This window comes from Podarcis vaucheri (genome assembly GCF_965113315.1).
Source record: "Podarcis vaucheri genome assembly, chromosome: 5".
NCBI classification, from domain to species: domain Eukaryota; kingdom Metazoa; phylum Chordata; class Lepidosauria; order Squamata; family Lacertidae; genus Podarcis; species Podarcis vaucheri.
The window spans coordinates 101,263,961-101,281,882 of record NC_138763.1 but is presented as its reverse complement, the minus strand read 5'-3'; the positions used below and the strand labels follow the sequence as shown (position 1 = coordinate 101,281,882).

At 41.4% G+C, this 17,922-nt stretch overlaps 1 protein-coding gene across 8 annotated transcripts in view; it reads left to right on the top strand.

The window, feature by feature from the left end:
• Nucleotides 1–17,319, top strand: part of ARFGAP3 (ARF GTPase activating protein 3) — a 37,452-nt gene extending 20,133 nt beyond the window's left edge. For all 8 annotated transcript variants that reach the window (XM_082223160.1, XM_082223159.1, XM_082223157.1 and 5 more), the window contains 7 exons: nt 1,981–2,106; nt 4,630–4,758; nt 5,975–6,112; nt 8,787–8,910; nt 9,284–9,374; nt 13,863–13,984; nt 15,715–17,319. In XM_082223160.1, the coding sequence (XP_082079286.1) occupies nt 1,981–2,106; nt 4,630–4,758; nt 5,975–6,112; nt 8,787–8,910; nt 9,284–9,374; nt 13,863–13,984; nt 15,715–15,732 (748 nt within the window). In that variant the 3' untranslated portion in view covers nt 15,733–17,319. The remainder of the gene's footprint in view (nt 1–1,980; nt 2,107–4,629; nt 4,759–5,974; nt 6,113–8,786; nt 8,911–9,283; nt 9,375–13,862; nt 13,985–15,714) is intronic.
• The last annotated feature ends 603 nt before the right edge of the window (nt 17,320–17,922 follow it).

The following is a 17,922-nucleotide window of genomic DNA, read 5'->3' as shown; positions in this document are numbered from 1 at the left end:
AGGCTGAATTGTGCAATTTAGGGGTATTCAGACGATGTTCAACACAAAGCAGACTGAACAGAAATGACTTGCTTGAAGTGAAAGCCTCATGTTAAAATGCCCAGCTACTTTTCAGTCGGCCACTAGATGGCAGCATAAATGCGTTTTTAGGAGTTTCAAGCAATTATTGTGGCTCTCTCAAACCAGCAATCTAGTTCATATTCCAGGATGAGCTTGTGGAAATCCCCATTCAGATGGAACTATTAGTTCGATCCCGCCCCTAGACTACATAGTTTACTTTAATGCAATATATCCCTGAATACTTTCCTTGCACCCCGCCCCCCCCCCCGGTTATTTTCAGGGATAGTTGAAGGTGTTTGGGGAGAATAGCACATTCAAATACATTGCACCCAGCTTGTCCTTTTAAAATATACCTGCAAACATTTTGGCATTTCAACACATCTTAGTTAAAACTTTTATGAATACCTATGCTGTCATTTCATGACCCCTTAGGAGGTTATTCATGGGTCACACACACAAAAATTGCACCTTGTTTTGAAGACGCATATTGTTCTTACCTTCTTGATTTTGTTAATGCTGTCAGAGAGAGATAAAAGTAAGTGTGTTTTTTGTTTTGTAATTGGAAAGTCAAGTGCACGTTGGCTGAGCGAAAGCTTTTGCAACTTACTTGCATGGCTTCAGGATCAGAAGCTGTATTGCAAAAACTCCCGTGAATTTAATCCTATTAATATGTGTTCGTTCATTCATTCATTCATTCATTATAATCATTTCAATTTCATTTCTTTATTTTCTCCTCTTAACTTTTATTCCCTTGCAAAGTATTTTTAAATAAGTATCTGACAATCTTAAGTTACTACCTGGTGGTCATGTTATGTCCTGTAATTTTTCATTGGTTTCTGGGTTGTATTATTGCAGGAGATCAATTGAATGTACCAATGTAATCGAAGGGGAGCACAGGGACAACAGAGGGAAAATGGAGGCTGGAGATCCCCACTCCGGGAGGGGGATGCTTCTGAGGGTGGAAAGCTAGATGTACAACAGGCAGTTAAACATATATCCATCAATAAGATTTTTGAGTTAATTATCTCCCCCCCACCCCCTTTTGTGTTGTGATTTGCATTGAATTTTCAGAGTGGTGAAGATACATTTTGAACTTAGGTTCCTGGGTGGTGCGTATATATACATGAAATTGCGTATAGTGGGAACACCATCTAAAAAGCCTGTAAACACCCTCTAAATATTCAGAAACCCACAAAAATCCACCAAACTCCACCACAGTCATTCCCTCCAAACCTCCTTTCTCAAAATCCAACTCTCCGCAGGCCTCAAAGGTCTGTGCAAAGGCTCCTGGGATTGCAAGCTTGGGATTTTCCCGCTCTTTAGGAGCCATTTTTGCTGTTTTTGCAGTTTGAATAGATTTATTTAACTATTTCCTGGCACTGTGTGTATATACACATGTGTGAGCCTAATATGCATAAGTGGAGACTGTCTCTGGTAGGCAATAACCCATGCTTTTGGATACACTGAAAAGCTTCAGCAAATGCCCGCTCTTCCGATCACGTTGCCCTGTCCTTTTTACCGGAGGATCATTTCCTTAGGTGGTCAGACTCAAACTCCACTGTTCTTGCCCAGCCAATGGCATTGTGCCTTTCTGTAAGCCTTTTGGCTCCTTTTGCCTGACTGTACCACAGCTCCACAGATCATTTTTGGAAGGTCGCCCGCCCCGTCTTAGAGCAGTGCTATACTTCTGACATGTTTGACTTGTGTATGTGAAAAAGCCTTTTCTGTTAGGAAAAGCTAGAAAAGGTTTTGGCTCAGTGTGTGCTTTTCCCACACAATCCTCATATGACAGTTGCATGCAGTCCCCCCTTGGTGGCACTTTTGGTCACCTGCTATTACTGTTATCTGCATTGATCAGTGGGTGGTGGTGGGGAGATTCGGGTTTCCATTTGAAATACGTTGACTCTGCTCTGTTTTTAGGGTGTCATCATTACGACTGGCCTACAAAGATCTTGAAATTCAGATGAAAGATGAGAAAATAAATATGGCTGGTAAAAAGAAAAGTGAGGTAGACAGACTTGGCATGGGATTTAACAGCAATAGAAGGTATGTATTTTTTTTTTTAATAAAATATATATTGCTCCTTCATTGCCATCGCAGAGCAGGGTACCTAAAACAAAATAAATCATAACTACATTACTAAATGTTTACTTATTTAAATACGTATAGACAATTTCATAAAAATACAGCAAGGTAGTATAGAGCATACAAAAATACAACAACATCATCAATAAAAACTGCTCGGGAAAAGGAAGTTCGTGTTTCAGAGGCAGGTATGACTTCTGTCCATAGCTGTCAACTTACAGATTTGAAAATAAGGGACCAGCAGCCTCAAAAATAAGGGATCAGCAGCCAAAATAAGGGATTTTCCAAGCACAGGTATGTTCAACTTCTGAGCCCCTCCAAGCCAAAGTCAGAAAGCCCAGCCAGCAGCCAAACAAAGCCTCAAACAGTGGTTCCCACAGTGCAGCAACCCAGCAAAGGGGATGCAGCAAGGAAAACCACTGTCACCTCTCCGCTGGGAAGCGCTGAGCAAAGGCGAGTCCCCAGGCAACGCGGCTGATTTGATTGGCACAAGGCATGCAAGCTCCACCCCCCAGTCGTTCTTAGACTCCTTTTTGGGTGAGCAACGCAGCCAAGCAACACAGTTGGAGCCTCCCTCCTCCCTGGCCGGCAGGGAGGGAGGGAGAGGAGCTGCTTCCTTTGAAACCCGGGAAATTTAAGGGACATCATCAGTAAGGGACAGCAGCGGGACACGGCGCTGGGATAAGGGACTTTCCCGCCAAATAAGGGACAGTTGACAGCTATGCTTTTGTCGTGTCTACTCAAGTTGACTCCCTGCTCCTCATCATTTGTTCAGCCCTTCAAGGAGTGTGTCCACAAGGAGCCATAGTTAATAGTTTACCATGAACACAGAAATTGCTTCCACTTTACTCCTATCCTGGGGTGAAAAGGAACAGTGAACTATTGGTTCCTGGCTTAGCATAAGGCTCACGCTGGGATCATGGTTCCTTTTCCTCAAATCACGATTTGTAAGCCATTTGTTTTGCTAAAAAAACCAAAAATATTACTGTGATCTTTCATTTGTTCTTTGGTTCTTGATCTCTGTGTTTACAGTTTCCCTTTGTGAGGTTGCCTTTGGGCTTGTGATCCTTATAAGGGCTTTAATGGGAATAATGAAGGGGAAGGGGCAAAAGTTACTTGGAGGCTGAGGAAACCATGAAGGTTTTCCTTACTAATATCCTCTCAGTGTACTGAGTTCTATCAGATTTTAGTATGTGTAGTTTTTATTATTATGCATAATTTTAAATGCTTATATCAAGAGATCAAGGCTTGTATAAATATTATTAATTACATAATCTGTACTTCCACTCAGCATTACCACAAGGTTCCTGATGCTATTCCGCCAAGAATTTTCTCAAGGCAAAACATAGTTGGCAATCCTCAAACCTTTCTCTGCCCAGAGTCAAAATGAATGAAAAACGGGTGAATAGGGTAGGGAGAACACTGTTACGAATTTTTAATTCCAGAGGGGTATCCATATAGTGTGCTGCAGAAAAACTCCAGTGCCTTGTAATACCTTGGCTAATGATTTGTTGTGGTATAAACATTGGCACGTATACTGCTAGCCTGCTTTGTCAGATGCATGAAGGACACCATCGAATGAAGTGGGCTGTTGTCCATGCTGTGAAGGCCTTTGGGTATGTTTAGCAATACTGTCGTGTTGCCTTTTCTGCAGCAGACTAACTGACATGGCTTGCGGAAGGCACTGGAATTCAGCTTGTGAAGTGACAGACATCCATATAAACAGCAGGATTAATCCATGAAAGCTGATCCCATAATTAATCTCTGCTGCATTTGCTCAATGTTCTAGGCCCAGGGGTCAGCAAACTTTTTCAGCAGGGGGCCGGTCCACTGTCCCTCAGACCTTTTGGGGGCCAGACTATATTTTGAAAAAATAATAATGAACAAATTCCTATGCCCCACAAATAACCCAGAGATACATTTTTAATAAAAGCACACATTCTACTCATGTAAAAACACCAGGCAGGCCCCACAAAAAACCCACAAATACATTTTAAATAAAAGGACACATTCTACTCGCTGATTCCCGGACCATCCGTGGGCCGGATTTAGAAGGCGATTGGGCTGGATCTGACCCCGGGCCTTAGTTTTCCTACCCATGTTCTAGGCCCTTCAATACAAAGCTGTCTTTATGTTCTAATAAAGTTACTCGTTGGAATATGTGAGGGAGAAGCTTCAGCATTTCTAGTGACTGTCCTGGCCTCACTAGGATGTCTGGCATCAGTTTGAGACCCAGTGTTCTAGAGCAGCATGAGATTGCAGAAAGATTTTTTCCCTTAAAGCTACTTTAAAATCTTGTTGTCATGGCTGAGGAGATCTGAAATTTGATTTGTTGTATTAAGCTTGATTATTACATCAGGCCTTGGCCTATTATAATTAGATGTTTACTGATAATCCAATTCATAAGATGGGCTTTGTCCTTTTAACTGAATTTCTCTTTGTCCGTTTAATGCTAACACAGTCGTATCTTCTCTCCCATCCCAGTGGCGTTTCCCATTCCGTAATTTCAGATATGCAGATCATAGAACAAGAAACACCTATAATTGCAAAACCAAGGAAAAAGTACAATAATAATGATGACGTCGACTCATATTTCTCATCCCCTAGTTCAAGGTAACACTTTCACTTACTTGGTTGGATTAAGATTAAAACATTTAGGCAGTGGCACAATGTTTTGTATTTCCAGTTCAAACTCTTGAAAGCAGTTTCAGCAGATGCAATGTACTAATAATTTAGAAAATCATAAGAGTGAAGGTCATGATCAGATGGGGATACGAGGGAAGATCGATGAAACACCTTGTTTTCATGTTGACTTTTGTATAGTTTTGGAGGATTTGAAACCCTGTTTATCTATGAGATACTCATATCCGTAAATACCTTCCTTATTATTTTTTAACATTTCTGCAGGTGTTGGTTGTGTTCACATGACCAAATTCTGGTCTTAATAAGCCAAGGTGTTCATAAGTTTGTGGCACTTAAATGCAGCATCCTTTTCGAGTATAGGGAGAGAAACCAGGAAGCAACAATTGAACTATGGCTTAAACCAGGCTTCCTCAAACACTGCCCTTCAGATGTTTTGAGACTACAACTCCCATCATCCCTGACCACTGGTCCTGCTAGCTAGGAATCATGGGAGTTGTAGGCCAAAAATATCTGGAGGGTTGAGTTTGAGGAAGCCTGGTTTAAACTTAGCTTCTGAATCCTGGCTAATTTGGTATGCATTAATCTGGCATCCACATTATTTATTTGTGGAACTCCTAAACCACCCATCAAAATAGATCCTAAGGTGGCTTGTAAACATTAACAAAATTAACAAAATTATAAAACCTACAACAAACCAAGTAACATTTCTGAAAACTATGACACACAGTAAAACGATGAAACAGCTGTTCACACAAGCCCTAGGACCTTGAACAGTCCTGTTAAATTTCACCAAGGCCTGGGTAAGTCAATGTGCCTTAACTTGGCTCCAGAAACCTAATAATGTTGCCACCATACTCGCCTCCTTGGGGACTGATGCTTATTCCTATCCTGATTTATTATGGCATTAATTGGTCATGTGAACAGGTTAGTGGCTTGAATCAAAATGACCGCCGGTAGAATTCCACTTCCCCACACTTCACAGCCCCTTATGTTTCCTGAAGAGCTGGTGCTGGAAAATCACCTAATGCTTTCTAAGTAACAAAATGCATTGCCGTTGGACTGGAACGAGAGGAAAGCATCGCCTTCCCAAGGGCGCTTTCAGCTAAAGGCTCAGCTCTTGCTGCCCGCGAAGGCCAGGGGGACCTTCCAGAGCAGTAGTCCAATAACATTCTCTTTTTCCACCCAGGTACTTTGATTCCTCCGAATTGAGAAGTAGCACTTTTTCTAACTGGGACGACAATTCTGATTCCTTCTGGAAGAAAGAGAGCGGCAACAGAGACTTAGATACGATTCTGTCTTCGAAAACTTCAAGCTACTTAGAGAGGTACCTAAAGGAAACCTTCATGTGAATAAACCTTCAACTAGGGATGAACTGATAATAATCTTACTCATTTTCAATTACAATCCAATAATAGCCTTGTTATAACAATACCAAATTATAATACAGTTACTAATACTGATCATTCAAATACCGAATTATATAATTTAGGTGGCCTCCCCATGCCAGATTTTATGAACCTTATCAGTTCCTTGGCAAGTTTGCAGATTCCCTCTGTTCGGCTCAAGATAAATGAGCAATTATACTTCCAGTTAAATTCCAAGTCCTTTTTGAATTAATCAGTTCCGTCCGTAGATAATAAAGTCCAAATTAAGCTCTGATTAACAGGAGAACCTCTGCTTCTTAATGGCCTCATAGGTGAGTTACCGGCAGCCAAATGCTTTTGCACTCAGTGTCTCCCTGCCTCCAGCATCCCATGCCGGAGCCAGAGCCAGGTAAAAACTGTCAGTGAAGCCTGTTCCTCCCTGTCCCTGGGGGTAACTTGCAAGGATAATTACCCTCAATCATCATTGTTTTTTCTTTGCCAACAATCTCCTGCTGTCGTGGGCGCTGCCTCCATTAAGGCAGACCGGAACCAGAAGCCTCAACTAGGGATGATCAGATCAGTTTGCTTCCAGCCTCTGTCCATTTCAAATGTGTTTAGATGTCTGTTCCATCCTGTTTTTGCAACAGTCTGCTCATTTTTAAAAAATGGATATGAAAAAGTCATATTTAAATTCATATTTTAAAATTACAGTTGTATTTTCTCTCAGCATATGCTTTTCTAATTTATTCTAAAACTTGAGTTTTAAAAAATGCATTTTACATCTGGGAAAGCTCAGTCGGTAAAGCGTGAGACTCTTAATATCAGGGTTGTGGGTTCGAGTTCCACGCTGGGCAAAGAGATTCCTTCCTTGCCGGGGGTTGGACTAAATGACCCTCATTGTCCCTTCCACTATTCTACATTTTCCAGACAAGAATTACATGTCAAATTTGGAGAAATTCTAAATCCGAAGGATAATTATGTTCTGGTCTGGTCCATGTATTAATTTAGGAGTTGTGAATTAGGTCAGTTTATTTAAAAATGCAAACCAAATAAAATTCTCCTGCCATTTAACCACTGAGGCAAAACAGGTAGTCTAAGCCTGCTCACTTGTATCTAAGATATTCAGGTGGGAAATTCTATGAGTAGGCAAATACTGAATATTGAGTACAGCGATCTGCTTGTGGCTATGTTAAAACCTTTATTTCTTATGTACAGGCTGCATTAACATATAATATAGCAATATTACTGATTAGCATTTGCTACTCCTGTTATCTTTGGTCTCTCTATGTTATGAGCTCATGAGAAATTCATTGACAAAGCAGCTAAATAGGTGAAAACCTCTAAAAGTATTCTCATAAAGAAATAGCCAGCAAAATTGTATATAAAATCCAGAACAGGAGGGGATTTTGTAAAAAATATAAACAACAACCATCATGTCCTAGGTTTTAAAAGGTAGAATGTTAAATTTTAGACTAAGGATTCTTGCTTAATACTCTAGGGATCATGGGCTTTGCTGTGGTTTCTGTATGTGAAGAGAGGTTTTCCAAATCTATCAGTCTGTGTCTTAATGGTGGTTAAAGTTGCAGTTAAGCAGTGCATTTTCAATCTTCTCCATTTATTGATATCAATATATAATGGAAGAAGGAGGAACATCAGGGAAGTGCGATCCTTAAATTTTTGATGTTTGTAGATAAAAGTGATACACAAGGAACCCAGCAGACTTCTTGTGAAAACCGATTTTTTTTACTAATGTTTGTGTACATAAAATGATTGGGTTGCTAACATAGCTGGGATAATTCATGTCTTTTATGTGCATCCTGTTCCACCTGGATTATTATACATTAAATATTTATAAAATCTAACCAGTTGAAATAAACTAGGTGACACTGTTCAATTTTTAAAATGAAGTTTTTATTTATTTTAAAATTATGTTAGATACATTTGAGAAAAAAAATGTTCCAACAGTAAACAACAAATAAATTTGTGTCATGCTGGATAATAAAGTTTCATTTGATTACTCTAAGAAGTCTTGGCATATTTTTTTAATGGGTATTGGGTAGTTTCGTACCAGGGTCTGAACAATTCATGCATTCAGTAAATATTTGCCATGTATTATAAAATGAAAGTGGATGGTGATTGCCCCTAGGTGCTCTGACCTGACATGTCAGTCTCTCCGCCAGTGCTGTTGACTACACTCTGGCATGCCAAGAAGTGATGCTAAGACCAGACCTAGTTCCCCAGCATCATAATGTACAGTTTCTGGAATTACCGCCATTGCCACACCAAAATTCTCCAGCAAAACGATATTGCATACTTCTGCTTGACTTCATTATTGCTATTTATGTATTAAGCTTTTCAATTAACTTTTAGCAATAGGTTTCTGAAAGTTCTACTTAATCTTACTCTGGTTATAAACTTTCGACTTTATTTACCAGTAAATACCAGTACGTGGATGTGTTTATATGTAGGGTTTTGTTTTGAGATCCACCCCCCCATGCAGATGGAAGCCACAGTTGTTAAAATCGCTGCTCTAATGAAATAGCTAAAACTACAAAAAGTATAAATCTATTAACACTATCAAGTTGATAAGCAATATCCTCTCAGATATAACCATGTGGAACAATGTTCTTTTAGGCCTTCGTCTCGTCGTAAAGCCGAGTTTGAACCTCCTGCAAGCACAGATGAAGCCCAGAAGAAATTTGGCAACGTAAAAGCTATTTCATCAGATATGTACTTTGGAAAGCAAGACCATGCTGACGTAAGTGCAAATTAAATTGCACTAATTGCAAAACCTGTATGCAATTGATAACCAGCTTGTGGGGTATTTGGAAACATCACATTGCTAGAAGCAAATTTTTCTTGTAGAAATAGTTGTGATTTGAGAGAAATCAGAGTGATGATGTTCTCCTCCCTCAAAAAAATTTGAAACTTTCAAACCAGTTTAGAAAAGTGCATCTATTTGGATTTTCTCCTAGTAACCTATACTTTGAGTGAATTAAGAACTGGAGTTAATAAAATACTGGCTTTACCAGGATATTCAGCTTCATAGCAACAGCTGAAATAATCTCACCTAGGTGTGAAACATGTGTAAGTTTATTATCATTGCTGAAATCTTCTTAACTCTTTTGTAGTATGAAGCTAGAGTTCGGTTAGAGAGACTTTCAGGAAACTCTGCTATAAGTTCAGCTGATTTGTTTGAAGAACAGAAGAAACAACCATCAGGTGGGAAAGGAAAATGATGAACATTTTTGCTGTTTTGAATTGTGTGCAGTGTCCTGTTGATCAGCATACTGTCAGTGTTGTTTTAGTTATGGAACTTACTGCTATCCTCGTACGTCCTGGAAAATAAGTCCTTGGTCAAATATACTTCATGAGCAATCCTAATATTGGCCTGTTTATATATTTTGAGACCTGTTTTTTGCTCCTGCCCTGAGCAGGTGCCCCTGCTTTCTCACCTAACCGCAGCCCCTGCTACTGTTCACGGCAGTCGATATAGCTCACTACTATCTAAACAAATGGGTTGTGTTGAATACATGAAATTAAAACCAGCAAGTTCTTGGGTGGGATTTAATACTATGGAGGCCTTCCTTTTTAACTCTGAATGCCCTGCCTGTAATTCTGTATCCAGTATTGGGGAGATCCTAGCTGTACAGTGGTGCCTCGCAAGACGAAAAGAATCCGTTCTGTGATTCTCTTCGTCTAGCGGTTTTTTCGTCTTCCGAAGCAAGCCCATTGACGGATTAGCGCTATTAGCGGCTTTTAGCGGCTTATCTGCTGATCGGATCAGCTGATCAGCGGCTTAGCGGCTTAGAAAAAGGGGGGGGAGGAAAAAAACCCCGCAGGAACTCGCAAGACATTGTCATCTTGTGAAGCAAGCCCATAGGAAATTCGTTTTGCGAAGCACCTCCAAAACGGAAAACTCTTTCGTCTAGCGGGTTTTCTGTCTTGCGAGGCACCACTGTACTGTGCTTTAGATCTACTTGCATGGTCACTCAAAGAAGTCCCTTGGTACTGGTTGCTGAGAATTGCAGGTGAGGAGAGGGCCGTTACACTTGGAGACTTCCCAGGGATATCTTGTTGTCCACTGTCGAACTGGAACAGCGGACCTTGTTTTAATCCCACAGGGCTCTTTCAGGCTGCATTTGGGGCTGTGTTAATTGGTCCTTAGTAAAATACCAAAATGGATCAAGCTAGCCTCAAAAATAATTGTGTCTGTTTTACTGCTTGCCTTATGTGTGAAGGGAACAGTTCAAATGCTGACTGGAAATAATATATACAGTGGTACCTCGGGTTAAGAACTTAATTCGTTCCGGAGGTCTGTTCTTAACCTGAAACTGTTCTTAACCTGAAGCACCACTTTAGCTAATGGGGCCTCCCACTGCCGCCACGCCGCTGTTGCGTGATTTCTGTTCTCAACCTGAAGCAAAGTTCTTAATTTGAGGTAATATTTCTGGGTTAGTGGAGTCTGTAACCTGAAGCGTATGTAACCCGAGGTACCACTGTAATGTGTGTGTATATATGCTTAAGTTACTAGGGTTTTGTCTGAAAGGTAATCATTTCATTTGAAACAAGCCAGTTTCAACCCATGGGTGATGAACCTCACTTCTTCCAACAACCATAGTCAAGATTAACCACACTTCTGGGTTCAGGTGCAATTCTAAACTGCCGTTAATAAAAAATGGAAGTGAAAGCTGCCAGTCTTCTCAATTTTAAAGTGCCGTTAATCAGTGAAAGCTGCCAATCTCCTCACAGCTACACTGGAAGAAGTGAGGGGAGAGTAGGAGCACCTGAGTGTAAGATTCACCTAGGATCATTCCCATTAAATATTGATTTTTATTGTATCATCATGTCCAGATGCAACCAGTGACTTTAGTACTGTAATTGATCCTTATGGGGTTGAATTTTAGAACCTCATGTTACTATGGGCTGGAGCCTGATTCCCCCCACTGGTGGAGGAAGAGGAGTGGGGGGGGAGTGCACTGCCCCCGTCCGCGTGATCCCAGCAGGGTGCCATTGCGGCTGCCCCCCCCCCCGTACTGGCATGTCCCGCCCCAGGACACGTGTCAGCCATGCCCCCACCTGCTCTCCGCCCCCCAGTGCCGGCGCATGAAGCTCCGCCACTGCCTCCACCCCAGTTCTCTGTTTCTCATAGAGTTTGTGTTTTATGTATTGAAAGGTATTCCTATCAAAGCACACCAAAAAAGATATTAAAAAGTTAATATTTAATGAAAACTTTCTATCAGATTATCACCACAGTGGCTCTTACAGCTAAAGGACTTTGTTGTGCCTTTCAAAAAGGGTCTTCTTTGGGTTTACAGCTAAAAAATCTACAAGCAAGACCTTTGTATTCTGGTCCACAGTCCTATATAAATCCTTTTAGATACCATGATTGTCATGAAACTTGATTATAGTAGGTTGATAGGGTCTAATTCTCTTTGTGCATATCTGCAGCAGGAAGCTTGCAACTGGATAATCTAAAGTGCCTGCTATTTAATACTGGAGAGCCATTAGAGACTGGTAACATGACACGCACTACGTGCTGAAACTGAGCAGGGAGGTTAACTGCTGTCTTGTAGCAGTTCACGACAAGAGAAAATGAATAATTTTAAAAACACAATATAATGAAACCTAGACAACTTTACAAACGGTGATTGATCCATAGTGTTTTACGATTAACAGAATTTTCAGCTGTATATGTTCTTCACGAAATTTCCCAGTACCTTTTACACAAAACATGATCACGTCAGGTTTAGATATTTGAAATCTTTAATGTTATGAAAGTGTACCAGATTTTCCTACACAATTTATCAAGTGGAGGCTATTTAGGTACCAGCATTTGAGTTTTGTAAGCCTAAAGATTTATTCATTATTCGACTTTGTAGAATGCAACTCTCACGGTAGATCAAAGGGGGAAACTAATCCATTGGCCGCATCTGCCTTGTTGAGTCACACAGGAAGAGGCCCGCCAACGGCCTCCACAGCATTCGGGATCTCTAGAGAGCAGATGAGGTGCTTTATCTCTAGATCAGGAGATAAAATTCTTCTACTTTTAGGGGTCTTCTTGAATTCCACTTCAGATATTCTCTCAAAAGAGCAGGCAGAAGAATAATTTATCTTTTAGCCTAGCTCCAAGCACTGCAGCGCTAAGGTTGGAGCCCAATCTGCCTGCCTGCAAGCAAAAGGCAGGATTTTCACCCATCTAATAGCTGGAATGGGAATGGCTAGAAATATTGATCGTGTGTGTGAGAGAGTGCCTGCTATGTGCCTCTGTCTATGCATGTGGGTGAGCATGCATATACTTTGGCCACACTTGCTGCTGGCATGTGGCCATGTGACTATCATTGTGACTGAGAAAGGCTAGCCCCCCCTTGCCTTCAATCCCCCTCTTCATTTTGATGCTGGAAAATGGGTGTGTGGCGTGTTTGAGAAGGGGTAGTACCTCTGGTTGGGGTCATGTTGTGCTCCTTCTGCAGTAGCTTGCCCAACTTTGGTCCCCACCCTGCACTCAGCTCTCTCCTGTGGCTCCTAGAAGCTGTCAGCAGGCAAGAGCAGCCACAACCCGGGAGACGGTTCTGACTGGCCAGCTAAAGCAGGTGAGGGGAGCCGATGGGTCTCAAACCCTCAGTCAGTAAAGGACTTCCTCTGTATGTGAAGACAGATGGAGCGGATGAGACCAACAGTGGGTACAGCTGTCAAGAAGGCGGTTTTTTATGTGCTGTAGAGGGAAGTGAGAGGCAAGGTAGTTCCTCTAGAAGGAAAACTCTGATCCTAAACTGCTGCCTTACAGAACATCTTCGAATGGAGAAGAAATGGCTAAGGAGTAAACTTTCCCCAGCAATTCCTGCAGCCAGGCTGGTGCCACATTGTATTGCTGCGCTTTCCTTTGGACCACATCAGCCAGGCAGCCCTGGACATCCAAACACACTGCTCAAACTTGGGCCCCAGGGAGGTCACTTCAGTGCTGCCAGTGCAGCCACTTAAATTCACAAGTGGAGGACCCTCTGTGGTCTCTTGAGACAGACAGATGCAAAAAATAAAATAAAAATCCCCCTGCTCTTTCCCCCAGTCTCACTGGAACTTATTTTCCTATAAATCAAAGAGGGGACTTCCTGCTAAATTATTTTTATGTGCAACGTTCAGGTTCAGAGTTGTACTTTCTTTTAAGTAACTTTTTAAATAGCATCTTTGTTTCTGAAAATGAAGCTCAGGAATTCCCCCAAAATATTAACATTGCAGTGCAAAACCAGCTTTTTACCATCTAATGGTAAAACTACAGAAGTCATTGATAGAAAACCCAAACTACTGTTTGGTATTTTGGTACATTAAAGATAGATAGATGAGTTCACCAACATACTTACACATTTTTGCTGAGCGTCCTTTCCAGGTTATCGGGCATCTCCAAAATTGCTTAAGAAGAAGGGGTAACGGACAAGCTTAGAACAATGTTTCTGAATTTTGAGTCCTGTTCAGATTGTAAATATTGGAACCACTTTGGAGCATGTTTTGCCATGCAACTCTTAATGTTTGTCACAGCCATAAACCTTCTTTCTAAACAAACACAATTATGCACCCTAGTCTTTTGCTTCCATAGATTTTAGATAGTTGTTTTAATCACGTTGAAATGATTTGTCTGATAAAATTAACTGAGGAGACCTGAACTCACCTTTTATTGGGCATAACCACTAAATTTATTTCTCACTCTATTCTTAGGCAGTTACAATATTTCACATGTCTTGCCCACGGCACCGGATATGGCTCAGTTTAAACAAGGGGTGAAATCTGTGGCTGGAAGGCTTTCTGTCCTGGCAAATGGAGTCATGACTTCTATACAGGTTAGTAAACTTACACAAAAGGGACATTTTCAAATTTGAAATCAGGTTTTATGTGTTTTCTGTCGGTAGCAGACTTACCTGTATGTGAGACGCTGGAGCGTGCTTCTTGTGTAAACTGATGGTTTTATTCTGTCACTTCCATAACAAGGCTGGGTCCCTTTAGGTAAAACAATTTGTGTAGATCTATTCATGGAACATACAGTTGGCCATATTTTAAGTGTTTTCACAATGGAGTGGGGGGGGGGAGTAAATTTCAGTCCATTTATTTTCGTAGTTGTATGTTTTATGTAAGACATATGTAAGACATATGTACCGTATTTTTCGCTCTATAGGACGCACTTTTTCCCCTCCAAAAATGAAGGGGAAATCTGGGTGCGTCCTATGGGGCGAATGCAGGCTTTCGCTGAAGCCTGGAGAGTGAGAGGGGTCCGTGCGCACCGACCGCTCTCGCTCTCCAGGCTTCAGGAAGCTATCCCAAGTCTTGCAAGCCCGGCGGGATGTCCCGCGGGCTCGCAAGGCTTGCGGGCAGCAGCCTGCACCCAAAAGCTGGGGACAGCGGGGAGGCGCAGCGCCGCCACCCCGCTATTCCCCGACCTGAACTGGAGGCTGGGGGTGGGAGAAGTAAGCCTGCTTTTCCCCCCGCCAGCCCCACAAGCTCGGGAGATAGGGGGATGGCGAAGTGCCGCCATCCCGCTATTCCCCGACCTGATCTGGAGGCTGGGGGGGGGGAAGAAGCAAGCCTGCTTCTCCCCCCCCCCCGCCAGCCCCACAAGCTCGGGGGACAGCGGGGAGTGCGCTGCCCCACAGAGGCTTGGGAGGCTGTCCCTGAAGGCAGAAGAGGGAGACGAAGTGCTCCGTCTCCCTCTTCTAGCTTGGGGATGGCTGCGCAAACCTGGGGGGAAATCAAATTTTTTCCCTTGATCCCCCCCCCCCCCCAAATAGGTGCGTCCTATGGGCCGGTGCGTCCTATAGGGCGAAAAATACGGTATGTTTTATGTAAGACATATACTTTCTTATGAATATTTTATTTACATCACTTAGAGGTTTGATTAAGCAGTATATAAGTCTTGTTAGATGAATAGAGTACAGCTGTTACACTACTGCATTTTTTTTTTTACAAGGGGTGGGGAATTTTTGCACCCTGTTAATCATTGTAGGAGGTGGGGATTATTTGTTTGCCGCTGTTCTTAATTTTATTATGTATTTTGTGGTTTTTCTATTGTATTTTTATATTGTGAACTGCCCTGAGATCTACGGATGAAGGGTGGTATACAAATTTAATAAATAAGTGGACAAAATAAGTAAAAATTAAATATAGATGCAGACTTTAACAATTCAGATCTATTAAGGTCCAGAAGACTTCTGCCAGTAGGAATGTAAGTTGACCCCATAAATGCACAGAGTTCCATGTCCACAGGGAGATTTTTCTACAGCAAGCAACTGGGAAGTCCCATTCTTTTCCTTCTCAAGCTTGCTTCTCTGGCTTATCACCAGTATCAGGAGCTAATGTACTAGAAGACGACATAAATCAGCAGTTCTTTAAAAACAAGCTGAATCTTAATTTTCAAAATCCATTATATGGGCCATTTGTTAAACACTAAATTACAAAATAAATGGGTAGAGATTTCGATTTGCGATGTTTCAGATTATAATAGTGCATGCAACTTGTATTTTTCCTTCCTTGTAAGAGAGAGCACCTGTTCATGTCTTTTCATTTCCTTCTCTTTTAGGATCGTTATGGTTCTTAACCATTTGTATTCAACTGAACTTGGATACACAGAAGAAGAGCTTTTTAAAAACAAACAAACACCACACTTGCCATTGATAATAGTGCAAATCTTAAATGAAGGCTGTAGAATATTTTGTTTTAATTGATTTCACACCTGTATGTTTTTACCATGTGTCCTCTCTGGTTCCTAGCCACCTTTCATTTAACCTAGTGACTTGTTATTACTTCTGCTTTCATTCTATTAGTGTCGTCTCTTCTGCTGTTTGTGGCTTTTTGGTGCTATGAATAGCTTCCCCACCGTCACTGCCGAGAATCTGGTTCTGAAGCCAGACAGGAAAGGCAAAGCATTCAGTTATGTCTACGCAGAATTAGTTATAGACAAGCAATGAGATTATTTTCATAATATATGCTTGTCACCTTACAGAAAAAGTTGTCTGTGATAGATCACTGGCTGTAACCTCAAGTTAGCTCATTTGCTTTGCCCCTTCCACACGTGGCGATACTGGAGTGGCCATGAAACTGGTCCCTTTCCTATCTAGTCAGTGGGTAGAAAGTAGTATCTGGACAGAGCGATTCCTCAGGTAATCGAAGGTACCAAAATATTTACGCTATTTATGCATTCCAAAGTCTGAAGTAAGGGAGACCTAAGGGATTTGGGGCATTACCTTCCAGGGCTGCAAGGAGGAGTGGATTGTTTTACAATCATAAGGAATGTTGCTGATCTTGCGGCACTTCGAAATAAGAAGGGCGTGTTGTGTGCATCATCCCAACAGACCCATAGAAGAGGCCACAATTCAACACAGAGTTAAGAATGGGTTGAGTGTGTGTTGGATTGTATCCGGTATGTCTTGATAGTTTAAAACTAGTACTGATGAACGTCTCAAAATGGAAGCTAATTGCTATGCTCTAGTTGGAAAGTGAAGTAGTATTTGAAGCATTATTTTTCCCCATGTAAACAGGCTTGCCTAGAGCAGACATTTTTGTCACTTGTTAGACTGTCATTTTCCCCAACCAGCATTGCCAGCGGGAGGATTGGAGTTGTAGACCAAAACATCTGACAGGCCCTAGGTTCCCTATACCAACCTGTCCTGTGTTAAAGGACCTTGCTTTTGTGTGTTGACGGTCTGTTTATTCATAACAGATAAGTTTTCTTTTGAATTTCAATTTAGGCTCCTTAAGTGCTTTTAAACAATCAATATGATGTATAAAATTAAGACTAAAGTGTTTCTATCTGTACAAGTAAATGCACACAAATAGATATATTATACAGAGAGAGAATCTACTTATGAAACTTGCAGGGCCAAACAGTCTCGTCTTAGGCTGTTTAAATTTCTTAGTGCTGTTAACTTCTGTAAGAATTTTAACACCATCTTGGGATTTAAGAACAAAATACTGAATATGTGCATAAATGTATAAAGAGTGGCTGTGTTTTAGACAGCCTGGAAGCATAATTCCTAAAAATAAACTGAATTGGAAACTTGGTGGCCTGAAAGATCACCAAAAAAACCTACATTGTATCAGTTCTGTATTCCCCCCCCCCTTGAACAGCTGCCCTTTGAACAGCTGCTCAATAAATTTAGAAATAAATTGTAATCTTTCATGTGAAGCTTTGTTTTCTGTTTCCTGATTGAATTTCATGTTGTGTGGATTATCATGAATTTTGATTCCTATCTGTCAGGAATGCAGGAAAGTGTGTGTGCATGTGTGTGTGAGAGAGAGTCACGCTTCTTCAGGGTTCAGCCTTTATGAAAACAAAAATACACCAGCAGACAGATGGACTCTGAAAATAGAATCATAGAATCATAGAATCATAGAATCATAGAGTTGGAAGAGACCACAAGGGCCATCGAGTCCAACCCCCTGCCAAGCAGGAAATAGAGGGGGCTAGTTCTGAAGGACTTCTTGTTTAAAGCGTAATGACAGAATATGGGATCAACAGGAAGCCATTTCCAGCAGCTCAGCATGACGTGAACCAGCAAGATGCATTATTTACTTATAAACAAGAACGGTCTTCTCCTAGGAGTTACCTGTTCATTGCAGGGAACCACTTGTCAAGAACCTCATGCTCCCTGCAGATTGTGATTAGCTCATTTTTGTGTGTTTATTTTGACCCAAGCATTAATTGTTGTGACTTGGATCCTAAGATACATTTATGGAAGTTCACAGAAGGAAAGGGTTGCATCCAACACTCTTGTGTGCTGTGGAACTC